Raw genomic sequence first — 17,720 nt, 5'->3', positions numbered from 1 at the left:
AAGACAATAGCATTTAACACTTAATGCATGCTCCACACAGGAGATACTGTGCACAGCGCTTTACATGAATTATTTTAGCAATCTCCACAACAATCCAGTGAGGTGGATATCATTAATTACTGCCATTTTACCGATGAGAAAACAGAGACAGAGTAGCCTGCCAAGGTTACTTAAGATAGGTCTGTGATCTTTGTCAAAGCTGTTCTCAGTTACTATTTTCCCTACTTTAGAAATATTTTACTCTTACTGTTACTGTTACTGTTATGAGATTCAAATGAGACATTGGGGGTAAAAGTGTTAACAGCACTCTCTGAATGGTTTTTCTCTCTCTCTCTCTTTCTTGGGAATTTACAAATATGTAGTCTGCCAAGTTTAGAGGGAAGGACCTCTCCACTGTCACGTTACAAGATTATACCAGAGATTATATAAGTTTGTTTCAGTTTCTGTTACACATTTGATGGACAGAAAAATGGTGCCCTACATCTTAGATGTGGAAAAGGGCAGGTTTTCTGTCGAGTTTAGGGGAACAGGAGGGACAGTGCCCCCAGAGAGAGGAAATGGTACTGACTCTCCCTTGAGTGAGCCCTGGCACAGGCGTGCATGGAGAGAAGGTGTTTTAAAATCTAGGTTTTAGGGGCACCTGGGTGGCTTGATCGGTTAAGTGTCTGACTCTTGACTTCTGCTTAGGTCATGATCTCACAGTTCCTGAGTTTTGAGCCCTGCACTGGGCCCTGTGCTGATCATGCCCAGCCTGCTTGGGATTCTGTCTCTCCCTCTCTCGTTGCTCCTCCCCTGTTTGCTCTCTATTTTTCCCTCAAAATAAAAAATAAATAAATAAATAAATAAATAACAAAAAACTTAAAAAAATAAAATATAGGTTTTAATGTTATTTAGGTATGGTATGGCCAATAGATTAGGAGACAATTGTTACATGAAAAGATAGTTTGTTACTCACAATCCCCAAGAGTAGGGCCACATCCGGCCATGCAGGACCACATGGGTGAGCACCAGGGTCATTTAGAAGGAAGAAGGAGAAGGAAGAAAGCACGGGCAAGAACTTTTATTGTGGTTTCCATGTGAAGGAATGGATGGTGTAAGCAGGCTAGGAACTGACTAGTTTAAATAATTTCAGCAGGTTATGGAGTGCTGGGGCCATCCGCAGCTGTCTGGTACCTGGCCCTGTGTGATTAGGATTGGCAATATTGACCTAGAGTGGAAAAGCTCTGTAGGAGCCCAATAATGAAGGTGGTGGGGGTGTGGCTTTGGATTGGTTGGCTTGCATGTGAAAGGCACACTTGCATGGGAGTCATGGATATCTCTGGGAATTTAGATAGCCCTGAGAGAGGCAGTATCTCCTGGGTCAGCAAGTCCCCAAGAGAGCAAAGCATCACAAAATGCAGAAATTGAAAAACACAATGAATACACAGGGATTCTGTGTTCTGATCTAAGTCCCAGGAAGACTCTTTCTTCTTTGGTCCAAGAAAATCTACAATTCAAGGGATATACATAGTCCAGTAACAAAAACAGACAAGCAGATCAAGTATGGTAATCAAGTGTGGTGAGTTCTATGACTGAGGTGAGCTCATCAAAATGTGGAAGCATCAGGTATAGGTTTCTGGAGTGGTGGGTCACTGGAGGCTTTCCAGAGGAGGTGATGGTTGAACTGAGTGTGGAAAGACTCATAGAAGTCAGCAAAATGAAAAAAAAAGAAAAGCATTCCAAACAGATGCCCACACACGTGACTGGTCCTCTAGAGGAATGAAACATGGAAGTTGTAGGTGTAGCTTGATGTGGCTGGAGAGAAGAGAACAGAAGGGGCTAGGGAGTGGAGCTGGCAGCAGGGTTTGTGGGTGAGGAATGAGACAAGAGAAGCTTACTCTGTGGGTTAACTGAGATATTAAATTTCCTCATGAAATCATGAGAACCACTGAAAGACTGAATACAAGAGAGACATGACCAGAATTGCATCTTGGACAAACTAGTGTGGTGGTAGAGAATGTGTGTGTCTTGAGGGTCTATGTAAACCAAGGTGGGAGACTGCTGCAGTCATCCAGGCAAACAGCGAGAAGAGCTTGAACTAAAGCAATTTCAGTGCTAGACGAGAAAGGGAGTGCATACAAGAGACATGAAGACAACCTAAACTTGGTGAAATTAAAGTCACAGATGAAATTCAAATGATAATAAACCCATGTTTAACTACTATGATCAGAAATGTGGGAAATTTTTTATTTATTCCTCAAACTAAATCTGATTATTTCCTTCGGTTTTGCAGATTTTTAGCTGATAAACACTTAATCTGTATCTGCAATGGGCCCCCAAAAGATGAAAAGGTTAAAATTCAGACAGAAAAATTTATGTATACAGCATACATAAGCAACAGGGTATGTGGCCACATCTAGAAAAGTAACCGGGAATTTTAGAATTCACTTGAGTATCTGGTGTTGGAACAAAAAAGTGACAAGAAGGAACACTCAACTGGGGTTTTCAGGAGCCCTGGGTTCCAATTCCATGTTTGCCAGCCACGTGGCTTTTGGGAATGTCATTTACTTCTTATGAGCATGCATTTCATCATCTGTGAAATGAAGGTGTTGGATTAGGTGACCTCCAAGGTCCTTTACATCCTAAATCCCATGAGTAGAGACAGTTTTTGCCTCATCAGAAACCTCTGACACCGATTTTAATTCTGTTTATTTGGGCAATTAGGGTAATGCTCTAGCAGTCATGATTAAATTTCAGTTTTGTACTGTGTAATGTGAACTTAGGTATACAGCTTAGTCCTTCCGGTAATTTGTGCATAAAAGATTATCCTTAGTTCTTTATAGTAGAACTTACTCTACATGTAGTTGGCTATTAGCTCAAGCTCTGAATTGGTTTTACTGTAATTAACATAAATCTATCAAAATTAACCTTTCTTTCCCAATATACAATCAACTATGTTCTGAGGAGTTTCTACGGCTAAGGCAAAGAGGGCTTCAAATTACTATCTAATAGTCATTCGGAACCAGTCCATATCCACCTAACACTTCTCACAATTATAAGACCCTGGGGAAGTGGACTTTACACTGGATGGCCAGCAGCTGTAAGGTGGCAGGTCGAAACTTGCTGTTGGTTAATCATGTTGCTAAAACTTTTGAGATCTTCAAATGAGATATACTTACACCCTGGGAGAATCTGGTTTAACTAGGATTTCCTTTTGCTACCCGAGCTTGAAGACTTAATGAAAAAAGATCTTGAACTTCCTCCGTTGCACTGAGCCCCCCCCCCCCCCCCCCGCCCAGAACAACAGCTGCGGAGGAGAGGGGGCTGCTGTGAGTGAAGGCCTCCCACCCAGGGATGGTGATGCGGCTTCCCCCAAGTTAAAATCAATCACCCAATTTCGGTGCACTTAGAGTTGATACTTTAATCCCTAAGACTCTTCTTTCTTTTTTTTTTTTTTTTTTTTTTTCAACGTTTTTTATTTATTTTTGGGACAGAGAGAGACAGAGCATGAACGGGGGAGGGGCAGAGAGAGAGGGAGACACAGAATCGGAAACAGGCTCCTGGCTCTGAGCCATCAGCCCAGAGCCTGACGCGGGGCTCGAACTCACGGACCGCGAGATCGTGACCTGGCTGAAGTCGGACGCTTAACCGACTGCGCCACCCAGGCGCCCCTGAAGACTCTTCTTTCTAAACTTCCCGTCATCTTGTTGTTTGGAGCCCTGGGTGGGGGAAGTGGTGAGGGTGGGGGAGGGTTTGAGATAAGGAAAATGCACGCTTCCAGTCCTCTGATACTATCTGCAAGCAGGGGATGGAGAAGGATAAAGAGAGACACAGAAGAAGTGGACCACCTGTGTCCTGTGCCTCCTGGTGGCCTCACAGTCTCTCCTTTCTGCCTGCACTGTTTCTTGGGTAGCAGGTTTCCTCATGTAGTCTTTCCACCTCTCTTGGCATTTTTTCCTAGGCTTTACTCTGTTGGGCAGTTGACACTGTAACAATTATAGGGTAGGTCTACGGCCAAATGCAGACATGTCTACTAAGGGGCCCTTCGGGACAGGAAATTTGAAGAGGAAATAAGGAAGAAGATTTCTTATTTCAGTCTTAATTAGAAGACTCCAAACTCATTCTGTAGATTCATTCATCAAACATTGTGAAATAAATGTTTATTACAGAAGTCTCAATATATATATATACAAAATAGATGACCGAGGAATGTAACTCCTTCCATGGAAATTTTTATTTGGTTTTTATAACCAAATCATCTTCACTGTATATGTATACAAAAAGTGAGAGGTTATTTTGTGCTGATAGATTTAAAGACCAATTGATTATGTAACAGAGTTCCTTCAAGTAAGTGCCTCACAAGAAAATTTATAACCTGAAAACTTCAAGCTCCATGTGGTGTTTTGTGTGTTGAACCAATAAACTCATTAAAATAACATTGGGTAAACCCAAACACAACACAATGAAATTTCTAACACAGCCCACATTAACCAACCAACTTTAAAATAATATCTTTGTTATGTACTAAGGTTAAAAATTCAGCAAATTCTTTATATTTTTTCCACTTGAGATCATGTGTGGTTTTCTACTTTCCTGAGAAGTACACTTTTGCGGGTTTTTTGATCAAAGTCAGGTTATTTTTGCAAATAGACATCTTTTGTAGAGGTCCCTGTTCTACTTAATCAAGGTTTCAAGAAAAAAAGAAGCACAAAAATATTTACCAGTTTTTTAGTGAAACATAAAAATTCTTATGTTCTTTTCTGAGTGTAGACTTTGGAAAGGAAGGCACGAACGTAAGGTTAGCCATCACAGTGTGTGTGTGTGTGTGTGTGTGTGTGTGTGTGTGTGAGTGTGTGAGGGAGAAGAGGAGGAGGAAGGAGGAAATAAAGGAATTTGGCTGCAAAATTGAGTAACAGTTTGAAACACTTGGCTTCCAGTTGTGAAAGATGAGCAACGCTGGGGAAAAGGCTGGGCTAACAAGGGACCACTTGAGGAAAGCTTAATCTCAGCTGGCAGGCTGACGAGGAAGGTCAGCTCAGTGCACGCGTTCTCAGCTGGAGTTGGGCTCCCTTTGCCAGGACCATTGTCTTCTGCATTTCAGCTTCTGAACTAAACTGAAGGTGCCTCCACACGGCCAGCTCCTCATCTCTCCCCTTGAACGAGTCGGCTCTCCACTGTCATGCCACGTCCATGTTACGTATCCCTTCCACCCGGCAAGTGGCACAAAGGGAACCGCTTCTTATTGGCATGTTGGTGTTGTGTGTGTGTGTGTGTGTGTGTGTGTGTGTGTGTGTGACAGAGATTGCTTTCTTCCCCCTTGACAACCACAGTCCTCTTCAGAAGATGAAACCAAACTCCTTCTGAAGGCAAGGAGGGTAAAATGAACACAGGAAAAAAAAATGTGTATACATTAAAAATGAGATACTTGAAAATTACTGCTGCATAATTTTCAATTATTAATGTTAACAGGAAAGTAGAGTTGAGAGGGGCGCTTTAGGAGATTTTAAAGATTATACCCTAATGTATCGTACACTTTCTAAACATCAATTCTTACTTGATGAGGTTCTCTCTATACTGAATATAATCTGTAATTCATTTAATTGGCCAACTATTGGTTTTTCATGTTGACTTTGTAATACAATAAATGATTAACACACATCAGGTTTACAGCAGCAAATGAAATGGAAGACTGAAGAAACAGAATGGATAGTTTAGGAAGAGTTTCTCTTTGTTGGAAGGAGGGAAGTTTTCTCTGATTTACCCAGATTTCTAATTTACACAGAAAGACTTCTGTATCACTGGCCAAACTGCTAAGCCATGCATAGTTTACAGATAGTAGATAAAGTAGGTAAAACTTTGACATAATTTCCATTCTGAATCAAATGATGTAAGGAAACCTTTTATGATAGCAATTCATCTCATCAGTTTTAAAGGTGAAAATGAACTCACATAAAATTTGCGTATTAAGAAAGTTCATGTCTCTCAGAATTGAGAAATAGTTCCAAAGAATTCAGCTATTTTATTTGACACATAGATCTGGTCATAGAAAAAAAAAGAAGTTTTATTTTTGACTTGGAAGTTTATTAGTCACTTGATCACTCTTTATGATACTTGGGCAGCTACCACAATTTATCTTTGACTTGGAGATAAGAAAAATGGCTTCCGTGGTAGTAATAAAATGGACATATGAAAAGATACCTACTAAACTTAAAATATTGGCCCTAAGCTGTATAATGTTATTCTCATTTTATTGAAAATTAAAAGCTGAATAGCCCCATTCCTTGAAGGAATGTTTCTGTTATTAGAGCTTCATAAATTGTGTTCCTGAAAAAAAAAAAACATGCTGAAATATTTCAGCACCAATTCCAATTACTGTGAGGCATAACTATAAATTAGAAGGCTGGTTTTCTTGTGTTTCTGGCAAAACTGGTCCTGAAGATAAGTTCAGAGAGGGCCCAAAACATGTTGAACCATGTAAACATTTTTGCAATAAGCAGATAGGCCCACAAGTTAGGGATGATGAGAGTACCTGTGTCACAGTGTGTTTGTGGGGCATTTGAAGGAGTGAAGTACTTAGCATAATGCCTAGTACTCAGGAGGAACAATATAAATGTCAGCTGTTATTATAATAAAGTAATTTTGATATGTAAATTATGGTGTGTTTGTTAAACAGCTCATTGCATCATTGAAGCTGAATACAATTTGTCTTTCAAGTGGGGCTGGGCCATAATTGCAGAGAGCCTTCTGTAGTGTTACTTGCAGACAAGTAGTTGTTCTCTGACTGATTTTAGCCGCTGGGATTTCAGCAGCTGGTTCAGCCAATTCTGTTCAGTTCACCACTGTAAATATTTCCAGAACATCCCTTAAATGTCAGGCACTGGTGTGAGCACTCGGGTTATAAGGTGGGAACTTTCCTACCCTGTAGGGGCTCACAGTCTAGTGAGGACAGTAAATCCTGAAGGAAATAGAACTCATCATCACATCCTAGAGTGTTCTTCCACCTGACCATAAGGAAGATGGTTTCAAGGACATGGCTGGTTCCTCTGCATCCTTTCACAGTAAACTTCTGCTTCTCCAATCCCAGACTTCAACATTAAGAACAGAGGTACTAACGATAGGAAGGTATGAGGAAGGAGTCCAGCTTATGAAGCATCTTTTATACAGCTCTCCTACCAATGCCAATACCCTGTTAACAGTCTTTTAGCATTGCCACTAGATAATATAATACTATCTCTTGAAATCAAATGACTACTGTTCTTCTACCTACCAGTTTCAAATAAGGCATTTCCATTGGCCTCAAGGTAATACAAAAAATTACCTGGGGAAGGTAGGGGAAAATGCCAGGGATTTCAAGAATGGGCCTTGCTTCTTGTCCCTGGAGAACAAAATTAATTTTGAATTATGAAAAATTCTGCCTGTAGCCTATGAAATCTCTCCCTTTCCCATAGAAAATGAGTTCCTTGGGTGCAACCGAGAGTGTAGTTGGTGTCTTATATGTAACGAGGGAATAAAAATGTGGGTTGAAGCTGACAGATAATGGGAATAAAAGAGTTGCAGTAGGTTAGAACTCACGGGTACAGTTAACAACTGAAATTCTGCTAAGATGCATCACAAAGAGCAACAGGACTAGATAATCAGCTTGTTTTCTTTGGTACGTGGTGTGTCAGTTGTGGCTCTGATGCCAGTCTGATTCATCTTTCTACTATAAAATGAGATTCTATAAAGGAAAACATTGCAACAGGAGTGAAGACGCTGAATCTCAAAGGAAGGAATTTGCCTCCTCATGAAGAATTCAATTTACCAGAAATGTCCGCTTCTGGGGTGTTTACAAGGAAATGTGCCATTTGACAGTATTCTGAATTTATATAAATAACTGAACAAAAACAAAAAATGACTTCACAAAATTGCTCAACGCAGAGTTCACTACTGTTTTTCATTTCTATCTCATGGCATATGATTTGGGTTAATTAGAAACATACTTCAATTTATAGCTAAAATGACTTAAGTCTATGAGTTTAGTAGAAAAAATATAAAAAATGCTTTACTAAGGTAGGTAGATATGAGGCATCAGTTATAGAATTACAAATATACTGCAATGTCTTTAATTATGTGACAGCTTTATTGGGTTAATTGCTTACATGGATACTATTTCTATGCCTTTGACACTTCCATGTCTTGAAAATGAAAAAAAAAATCAGATAGTTCAGATAAGAAGTTAACTATGAGAAACCATAGACCAGCTTAGACTTTCTTAACTTCTTTAAACACATCCAAGTGGGAATGGTTCCATTATCAAAACACAATTTTATTGAACTACAAAGGTTTTCCTTTTTAATTCCATCTTCTAATTCGTTTGTGATTGCTATCAGAACTCCTTTACTTTGAAGAAAACGCATAAAGAGAAAAAAGATTAAGGATCTGATTGAAGATCGTATTTCTTATATGTAAAAATTCATTTTTGTCACACAAACTCTGCCATGCACATGTAGATCATATTCAATAAAATATTTATTTTAAGTCTACACCACAAAATTGTTTGAATCAGAACCAGTATTTTAAAAAAATCACTCAGAATAATTTAGTCAATTAGTTTCAGTAATTGCCCCCGTAACAAAAACACTACTAAAACAATGCTAGGAATCCTGGGGAAAAATAAAGAATTTCTCTAAAATGAAAAAAGTTATTGACATCATTATAGTTTCAACGAATTCTGAAAGCAGTCTGTAGAGCAAACTGTATAAATTTTGCAATTGATCTAAATATTAAGACTGTTAAAAGAGTTAAAGACTTTTGTAACCATTTCTAAACTACAAACATTTTCCTTGATTTAAAATACTTTTCTTTGCTTGAAGAGAAGCAGAAATATATTAAGCCATTTCAAAGAAGATTCTAAAAATATTCTTTAATTTTGAAACTGCATCTTAAATGCTTAAAACATATGTATGACACCAGGGCCATACTTAATTAGTTATAATTGAGGTTTTTGATCAGCTTTTATTAATTCCAGTTTTGTTAACTATGTGTAAAATTAAATTTTGTTAGAAAGTTACATATGGAAAAGTAAGCAAATTATACGAAAATTAAAAAAAAAAAACCACAATTCATTCTCCCCGTTCCTTTAGTTCATGTGACATGAATTTGCTTGTGGATGAAATGTTCATGTCTTTAAGCAACAGCAGGGAAAAACTCAGTTTTCATTTAAAAATAAAATGGCTGTTCTAGATCAATAAAGAAAAGTATATTTTCTGTACTAAACTATATTAGGATGTTCATACGGATTTAGTTATCTATCTGGATGCCACACTAACTGGATGAAAGACACATCTAAGTAGCATAGGCGAACTTGCTTTTAAGACCCAATTAGCAAAAAATGTCCACATTTCACGCATTAAAATAGTTTCCCTATAATAAGATTATATGCTAGAGCTACTTTATTTCTGACAGATCACTACTGGTAGATTGAGTTGTATTAAACATTGTAAACAATTATTGCCTGCTTTTATGTCTCAACCCTAGTGTTTTCCTTATTTTATTTAGAGTGAGCTTTATTAGCCTATTTATTATTTTGTGTCATCAGAGCCCAACACAATTGGAAGAGAGAGAGAGAAAAAGATAATGAGAGAGAGAGAGAGAGAGAGAGAGAGACAAGGAAGGAGAGAGAGAGAGATTAAGATTGAGATTTTCCAGTGTTTCCACCATGTTCAGTGGTCCAATTAAAGATCTACTGGGGAATGCAGTGCAGTAAGAAAATAGAATTAATATTAATGTTTAGAGTGGCTTAAGACTGAGATTTTCTGGGGGAAAAAGATTATAAAACTGGACATAAATAGCTCTTGCCTTATGTGAAGAGATTTAGGAAACTTTCTTTACCTATGAGTCTAACTGGCCAGTTATCAGATTATGGCAAGTCCATTTGCCAAATGTTTACAGCTGCAACTTGCCATCATCAATCTGTTTGAAGAAAATTAAATGCTTGTTCTTTTGTGGGGAGGGGAGGAAGATTAAGAGATAACATTTCGACTCAAATAAATGGTGATAACCTGCTACAAACAACAGAAGACAGTAGTCTGGCTTTTTACCCACATCAGTCCTGGCATACTTCCATGTTCTCGCCAAAGCTTAATTACCACGGGGCCCCAGTGGTTAAGGGACTATAACTCAGTGGTCTCTTTCAAGAGCAGAGGGAAATTATTTCTTAAAATAAGCAAACCACTACAATACACGCTTATTTATTTGAATATGAGTAAATAGAAATTTCTCTTTTAGGCTATGCGTGTGTAAGTGAAGGCAGAAATGGGTCAGATAATTCTAGGTGTAACCAAAAGAGGGCACCATCTGCCCTTAATGTCTGCACAGAGTTCCTGTAGTTGTAAAAACAAAACCCAAAAAACCCCTAAGCCCCTCAACTCACAAAGAAAAGGCATCCCGTAGCTCCTGACATTTTGTCCGCTAAAGGAGACCAAATTCTGAAATCGCACGTTATGAAGAACATCACTTTGGATACTTATGTCAGGACTCATTTCTACATTTAGCACTCCTTTTGCCTGAGATATTAGCCACAAGAAGCAAGTATTTAACATTCTCTGTGACACTTTTCAGACACTTTGAGATGAATATTTCATAGGGCACTGAGAAAATTTCCCCTTAGGCCAGAGTGCAGGCTATCATCAAACGGCAGGACAAAAAGATGACAATTAACTTCCTAATGGGATCTTAACTCCAAGGGGCTATCTATAATGATAGATAGATAAGGAACAGTGGCAGGATGCTCTGACACATGGAGGACACAGTTAAATGCATTTGAGGTATGTGGGAAATAATTTGAAACAGCATTTGGTACCAACTTTTAGTAACAGAACAAATGTTCATTCTTTCAAGTGGGAGAAAAAAGCATCCTGACGCTTACTCACAAATTTATTTTCTGTATTCTTAAACATGCTTTATAACAAGTGCATGATTTAAATAGTTAAGTGTTTGGGGGGGGGGGGATTGCACACCTCTCTTGCATATAATCAATTTCCTCAGGGTGATGGGGAAGAAGAGTTCCAGGCTCTTAAGGGTAGTTGCCAAACTGCTCTCAAAAATTCACTATACAGAAGACCACGGGATTCTTGAAACAATGAGTTTAGCATTTAAACCAGAGACTGGGGATGAGCATTTCACTTCGTAGTACAGGCAGCTGTAAATGTGAATTCTTAGAGAACGGTCAGAACAAATAATTTTATAATCCTCTCAAGTAAAGAAAAGCACCCCAAATAGTTTTATGGTCAGATAAGAAGGAGACTGCCATTTGCTAATACTAAACTCCAGTATTTCTTTTCAATGAAATATTAAAGCAAACCGAAAAAAATTTTTTCTTTCTTTCTCATTCTGTCTCTAGAAAAAGAATCACTATCTAGTGGATGGCGTTGTGCAAGCCTCTTCATGTTTCTTTTCTCCAGAAAACAACTAAACACAGGAAAGAACGAGTTCACAAACATCCCAACTCGCCCCTGCCAAGGTACATCAGAGAAGCCGAAACCAGGATTGCGTGGGCTTGGGGTGGGCTCACCGCAGTGATTCGAATTAAAACCTAAACGTGTCACCTTGAGACCACGAGTACCCTTTTTTCCAGGGTGGCCCCGACCCTAGTCTCTGTGCCCGAAGGAACCGAGCCTCATATGCTCCACGGATTTGAGGGGAGTTGTCGCCTTGGTTTCCGAGAATCGGGTTCCTCCTGGGTCACTTCATCTAACCCAACCACCTGTTACCCTTCGGGCCTAGGTTTTCCAGAGACAAAGTTACGGACTGAGCCGCCGCCTGGTCTTCGCGGTTGGGGCTTCGGAGGCTGTGGTGGGGGGCGGGGGGGGTGGGAGGAGCCCCGAAGGATGACCGAGAGCTTCGGGTCTCCTCCGGGGTGTCGGCGTCGCTGTTTACCCTCCCCGCCGCCTTCAGCCCACTTCCCTTTTCCTCCCGGGGAGGAGGAGATGGTTAAAGATTACACCGTGGCCGCGGGCACTTCAAAGGGCGGCTCGGGCAGCCAAAGGTGAAGATAACGTTCTGGCAGCTCTAATCAGGGTTTGTGGTTGCCACATTTTAATCACTTCATTAAAAAAAAAAAAAAAAGAGAGAGAGAGAGAGAAAAAAAAAAGAAAAAAGAGAAAGAAAGGAAGAAGAAAGGAAGAAAAAAAGTTTCCATCACACGCCCATGCAAGGGATGCACAGCAAGTTCTTTTGGGGGTGGGCAAGCTGGAGTTCTCCTTTGGGGAAACTTTTTACAGGTCTTGGTGGAACGCGGCTGGGCGCGGAGGGGAGGTTGGGGCAGCGATCAACTGGGCAGCCCGTCCTTAGGTTCCAGGCTCAGGGGCGCAAATGCCCACGGAGCAGGCAAATGCCTGCACCGGGAAGACTTCGACCTGCGACCTGCCTGGAGCTGGACCGGGAAGCTGCGAGCACTGGCGCTTTTCGGGGCTTGCACCCGAAGCAGTTTCTCCGCGGGCCCTTAGAAAGTGCGCGCGTGCTCCCCCGAGACACGTGCATTTCCCAGGGGCCCAAACACGTCTGTCCAAGATGCCCTCTGCAAACCAGTCCACCCCCTCCAGACCCCCGGGCCGGTCTGCGGCTAACTTCCCTTCCCCCTAATTGCCCCCTTCCCGGAGCCGAGGGGGGCGCACTTACAGGTAGGAGGTGAAGACGCTGAGGTTGGAAGGCAGCTCCGAGAGCCCCAGGTCGGAGCAGTCCACCCTGAGCAGCATCCTGCCGTCGGGCTCGCACTGACAGTGCGCGGGGCACCCCCGCAGCAGCGCGCCCGGCCTCGGCGAGCCGCCCCCGGCCGCCAGCTGCAGCAGGACCGGCAAGGACAGGAGCACGCCGACCCGGGAGGTGTCCATGGTGCCCCGGCGGGGAGCCGCGAGCGGGGCGCGGGGGGAGGGCAGCGTCCGGGTTGCCGCCGGCCTCTGCGGCTCGGAGGGCGCCCGCAGCGCGGGGCGCCGCGCTCCTGCCCCACGGCGGGGGCGCCGAGGAGAAGCGCGGCGGGGCCGGGCCGTGCCCGCTGCCGCCACGCGGGCCTCCGGCTGCAGCCGCTGCAGGGGCAGAGAGCGTTGCTGCTGCAGGCGGCCTGCTCTGTGTGGAGCAGCATCTCCGCTCGCACGCTTGTTTTTTAAAGCGCTCCGGGCCGAATTGCGCGCCCAGTGACGTCAGCGCAGCCCGGCTTCCCAGGCACCCCCCGCCCGGCCTCCCTTTCCCTCCTCCGGCCCCCTCCCTCCTTTCCCGATCCCGGGCCGGGAGGCGGCTGGCGGCGCGAGGTGCAGGCGAGTTCTCGGCGCTGGGGCTTGGCCGCCGAGGGGCGCATTCTGGCTCTCTGCACCGTGTGAGGGCCAGGGGACCCCCACCTTCATTCCCTTATGCGTCTCGGTGACCCGGATCCCAGAACAGAAAGGGACCTGCCTGAGGGACACAGATGCTCAGGGACCGAAGGATGCTGCACACTTTCTCAAAGACCACTTCTAATAACGGATGGAATACATGGAGTGATTTAAAAAAAAAAAAAAAAAGACTAAAATTCAATCCAGAAAAATAGTTAAAGTTATCAGGGTAAGGAGGCAGGCATTCCCGGGCGAACGATGGGTGGCCTTTTTGATCTTTACCTCAGGGCACACAGTGTAGCTCGCTTTTGCCCTAAAATCAAAGTGCCAGGTTAATGGCTAAATAAATACGGCTTATGAACAAGTGCTGCAATGCTGCCTTCCTAACTCTTGGGGCGAGAAGTCCAAGTGGCTATTTTTTCAAACTGACTTAAGATCCCCTGGAAGTCACCTTTGGTAAGGCAATGCCTCGACCAGACACACAGATGGCTGTTTGCTTTTGCTTAGGGGGCCTTTCTTCCCAAGTGCCCCAGGGTTCTCAAAGTGCAAGCCCCGCAGGTGAGAGGCACTGACTGGGCTCCGAGAACCCCTGCCCAGTACCCAGTGCAAAATGCGTGTTCTCACACACTTCAGCACGTGTCCTACAGTGAACCTGCAGAAGAAAGAAAAAGGACTTAGGGCTTTCTTGAAGAGAGGGCCTCAGTGGGAACCAGTCAACCGTCTCCAGACCTGAGAGAGTGGCTCAAAGAGGTGACAGCCCAAGCCTGTCACATCAACTCACAAAATTGCACAATTTTCACTCTGGGGCACAATGCCTCCTTGCTTCAGGAAGGTGGAAAACCCTTTTGGCTCGCAAGCCCTCTCAATATTCTTCTACTTAGCCTTTCCCACCAAATTTCTCACAGAAATTTCTGAATTTTCCAATTGGGAAGCTATTTTTCCTTTTTGTTAGGTATATCCACCCTCTTTCACGGAAAGAACGACCCTCAAAACGGGCTGATCACCTATGGAACTTTTATGATAATATAGGTACCTAGACCTATATTCAGTATTCTGAACATGTCCTTTTCTTGGGTGAATCCCATCATTAGCAAGTTTGTAATTCTCTGGATTAGATGGAGGGACAGAGAGGCTAAGAATTATAAACTCCATCCTCCTCATTTTGCAAATAAAGAAACTGCGGCCCCCCAAGATTTGGGGAAGTTTGACAGTGGCTGCTGAAAACTGTGAGTTAACCCTGGTTTTGGGCTATCAGTCCTGGACTGTTTCTTCACTTGTCCCTGTTCACACCACATCCCCTACCATCACTTTGCTTATTCTCACATTATTTTTGTTTCTCCAGCCATTCCTTCCACGTGCATAGAATGCCTACTAATTACCTATTTTCCTTCCTTTTTTTTTTTCTTTCCCCAGCTTACCTATTTTGTAAGCACAACTCAAGACATATTCTTTCTGTGAACCCTCCCATGTATGACCTTAGTCTGCATTAATCATCAGGCAACTAGTATTTGTCGAATGACTATGATCACGATGAAGTGGCAACGTCATGGAGCTTGCAGTCTGAAGGGGACCACAGACTCTGAGCACGAATCCTGCGGAAGATGAATCTCACTGAACAGTATGTTATAAATACCATAAAACTTAGTTCTGAAGTTTTCTTGAAAGCATATTTGTTTTGTTTTGCCAACTTTATTGTAACAACTTTGGAGGCAGGGACTGGGCCATTTGTCTTATCTTTACCTGTAAGACTGAAGCTCACAGTAGTGACCGCAAACTTCACAAATATTTACTGGCTGATCGATTTATCAACACAGGCATCCAAATATGGTTGTGTCCACCGTCTGCCTAAAAACTTTTGGCAATACCTTCTTGACTTCAGGGTTGCTTAAAAGGGCACAGCACTTTAGTTGTAGAATGAATCAGGCAGAACTGACCTGAATGTAAGTTATGCCAGTTTCAGGCTATTTGATCAGAGGCACAGAAAGAGCCCACCTGAATTGGTTACTTTCTCTGTAAAAGGGGGATAATTATTCACCAGTGTTGTTCTAAGGTGAAAATGTCTGGAACTTGGTCTAGAGCAGAGTAGACTTTCAATCTGTGTTAGTGCCTTTCCTCTTCTTTCAGGAATTGAAGCTCATTAATAAATTCATGTAGAGCAGAATTTCTGATTCAATTACGTGGGGGCAGACAACTGTGCTGAATGAAGCCAGGAATAATGAGTATGTATGTATGTATGTATGTGTCTATCTATCTATCTATCTATCTATCTATCTATCTATCTATCATCTATGTACTTGCCCAATATTTCTTCTCTCTCCTTTTGGTAGGAACACTCCACGCTTCTCCTTGGAAAACTACCTCCCAAACCTGAAGTAGTTCTGGTAGTATCTGAAGTATCTTGAACTATCTATTATGCGGTTCTGCCTGCCCCGCCCTGGGCAAGTATACAACCCAAGCAAAGCAATCTGAATCTGTCTGGGGGATTGTTATAGACCCTGGGGTGAGAAGATCTTCTCTGGCTTCTTGAGCTGGAAGGACAAGGAAATTTGGAGTCAGGGGGGTTGCCATTCTGCTATAGAGAAATCTCACTGGATATTATCAACATTAGCAAAGAGAGAAGTGAAATTCTTGGGTCATCTTTTAAACACCTGAATCTAAGGCTGTTTCTACCCATCATCTCCAAATTGGTGAATCAATCAATTTTGTTTTGTTTTGCTTGAGGTAGTGAATGAGGATTTAGTTGTAATCACTTGCGAGCAAGAATGCTCAGTAAAAACCTGGAAGCACAGGAAGTGTGAACATTGAAGAGTGACCTGATGCAGTCCCAAGGCCTTTTAAAGCTTAAGAGATAGAAAATCACATAGATTGAAAATAAGAATGATATGGCTAATAGTAATTTTATTGCCCAAATGCATGTATGTTAGTCACTTTATCTTAACTATTAAAGATGAAAATACAGCAAATCAGATTCCTTGAACACTGGGGGAAAAAGTTCTAGCAAGGACACTGAGCAGTAGTCTCCCTGTTTTGTGGCAAATACCATTTAATTTGTAAGATCAGGTTCTCAAATTGCATTCTAATGACCATCAGCATTAATTCAGCCCTTTACACATTCATATGGTTTCACTGGGTCCTCATAAAACCTTATAAAAAAGATATTGTTCTTACTCCAAGTTTAAGGAAAGGCAGTGCAAGTGGTTTTCCTAATGGTGACCAGTAAGTCAGTGATAGAACTAAAATTCTAACCCAAGTCTTATGACTTTAAGTTGTTTCCCAAATCCCTTGGGAATTCTAACCACCCCCCCCCCCCACCTCCGCCACATATGTAGAGAGCAAGACTTAAACTGGATAAGATCTTGGGTTTACTGTCATTTCACTGAGAAAGAAATTTATGTACTTTTTAATTTTTGTTTTTTAAAGATTTTATTTTTAATCAATCTCTACAGTCAATGTGGGGCTCGAACTTACAATTCTGAGACCAAGAGTTGCATGCTGTACCAACTGAACCAGCCAGGCACCCCATCACATATATATATATATATATATATATTTTTTTTTTTTTTTTAAAGGAAAGTATAATCTTTAGTACTGCAATGGAGCAAATTGGGGTAGAGATTAGTGGCTTTTTATGTAAAGAGTAGGGGCAAGTATATATTCGAGCTTTTTCCTCTTAAATATCTGCATTTCTATTTTCTCTTGACAATTCAGGAATACATGCTGGTGAGATGGCAGAGAAAAGCAACAATACCCTTACTTGTGATAGTAAAATTAGTAGGCTAAGGTAGACTCATTTAGCATTTTGTCTGGGTGAAATTGTCCTTATTTATGATTTTGGAAGGTATCTCAGTGTTAATGAGTTGGTATGTAATAGAATAGCTCACGCCAGAATTCAAATCACTTATTCCTTCTCAGACTCTTTGATTGCAAGTTCCTAAAATCAATTCTGGTAAAGTGCAATCTGGTACGTGTCTACTTTCTGGGCTTGCTAAATGGATGATTTCCTAATTCTTTAATCTTTGATAAAAGTCCACAACTGAAAACATTCATGTGCACCACAAGAATTACTAATAAGCTTAGTTGAAGCATGCCAGGATAATTTTAGTTAACAGGTAAGTCAATATTTCTTTTACAAGTATAGTGAAATAGTGTTTACACAACTGGTGGGCTATTATGGACTTATTTAACTTGTTTGAAAGAGTGTAGAGCCCATTATTTGCCCTGCTCATTTTACATTCATGATATAATCAGGCTTATGCTGAATTTCTTAACTTCCTTTCACCAACACAGTCTAATTAATTGAGAAGGGAGGAGGATTTAAGAATAAAGATCTATTTTCTTTCTGAATTATTTATTTTGCAAGAAAGCATTAGTTCAGCTAGTTCATTACTTTGAAATAGC

At 41.6% G+C, this 17,720-nt stretch overlaps 1 protein-coding gene across 2 annotated transcripts in view; it reads right to left on the bottom strand.

Moving 5' to 3' along the window:
- The window catches only part of LGR5 (leucine rich repeat containing G protein-coupled receptor 5), a 131,237-nt gene extending 118,253 nt beyond the window's left edge, over window positions 1-12,984 (bottom strand). For both annotated transcript variants that reach the window (XM_015063620.3, XM_027071248.2), the window contains exon 1: window positions 12,637-12,984. In XM_015063620.3, coding sequence (XP_014919106.3) covers window positions 12,637-12,848 — 212 coding nt within the window. In that variant the 5' untranslated portion in view covers window positions 12,849-12,984. The remainder of the gene's footprint in view (window positions 1-12,636) is intronic.
- Window positions 12,985-17,720: the final 4,736 nt, after the last annotated feature.

Source organism: Acinonyx jubatus, chromosome B4 (assembly GCF_027475565.1).
Source record: "Acinonyx jubatus isolate Ajub_Pintada_27869175 chromosome B4, VMU_Ajub_asm_v1.0, whole genome shotgun sequence".
Classification (NCBI taxonomy): Eukaryota; Metazoa; Chordata; class Mammalia; order Carnivora; family Felidae; genus Acinonyx; species Acinonyx jubatus.
This window is presented reverse-complemented; position numbering and strand designations above follow the sequence as displayed.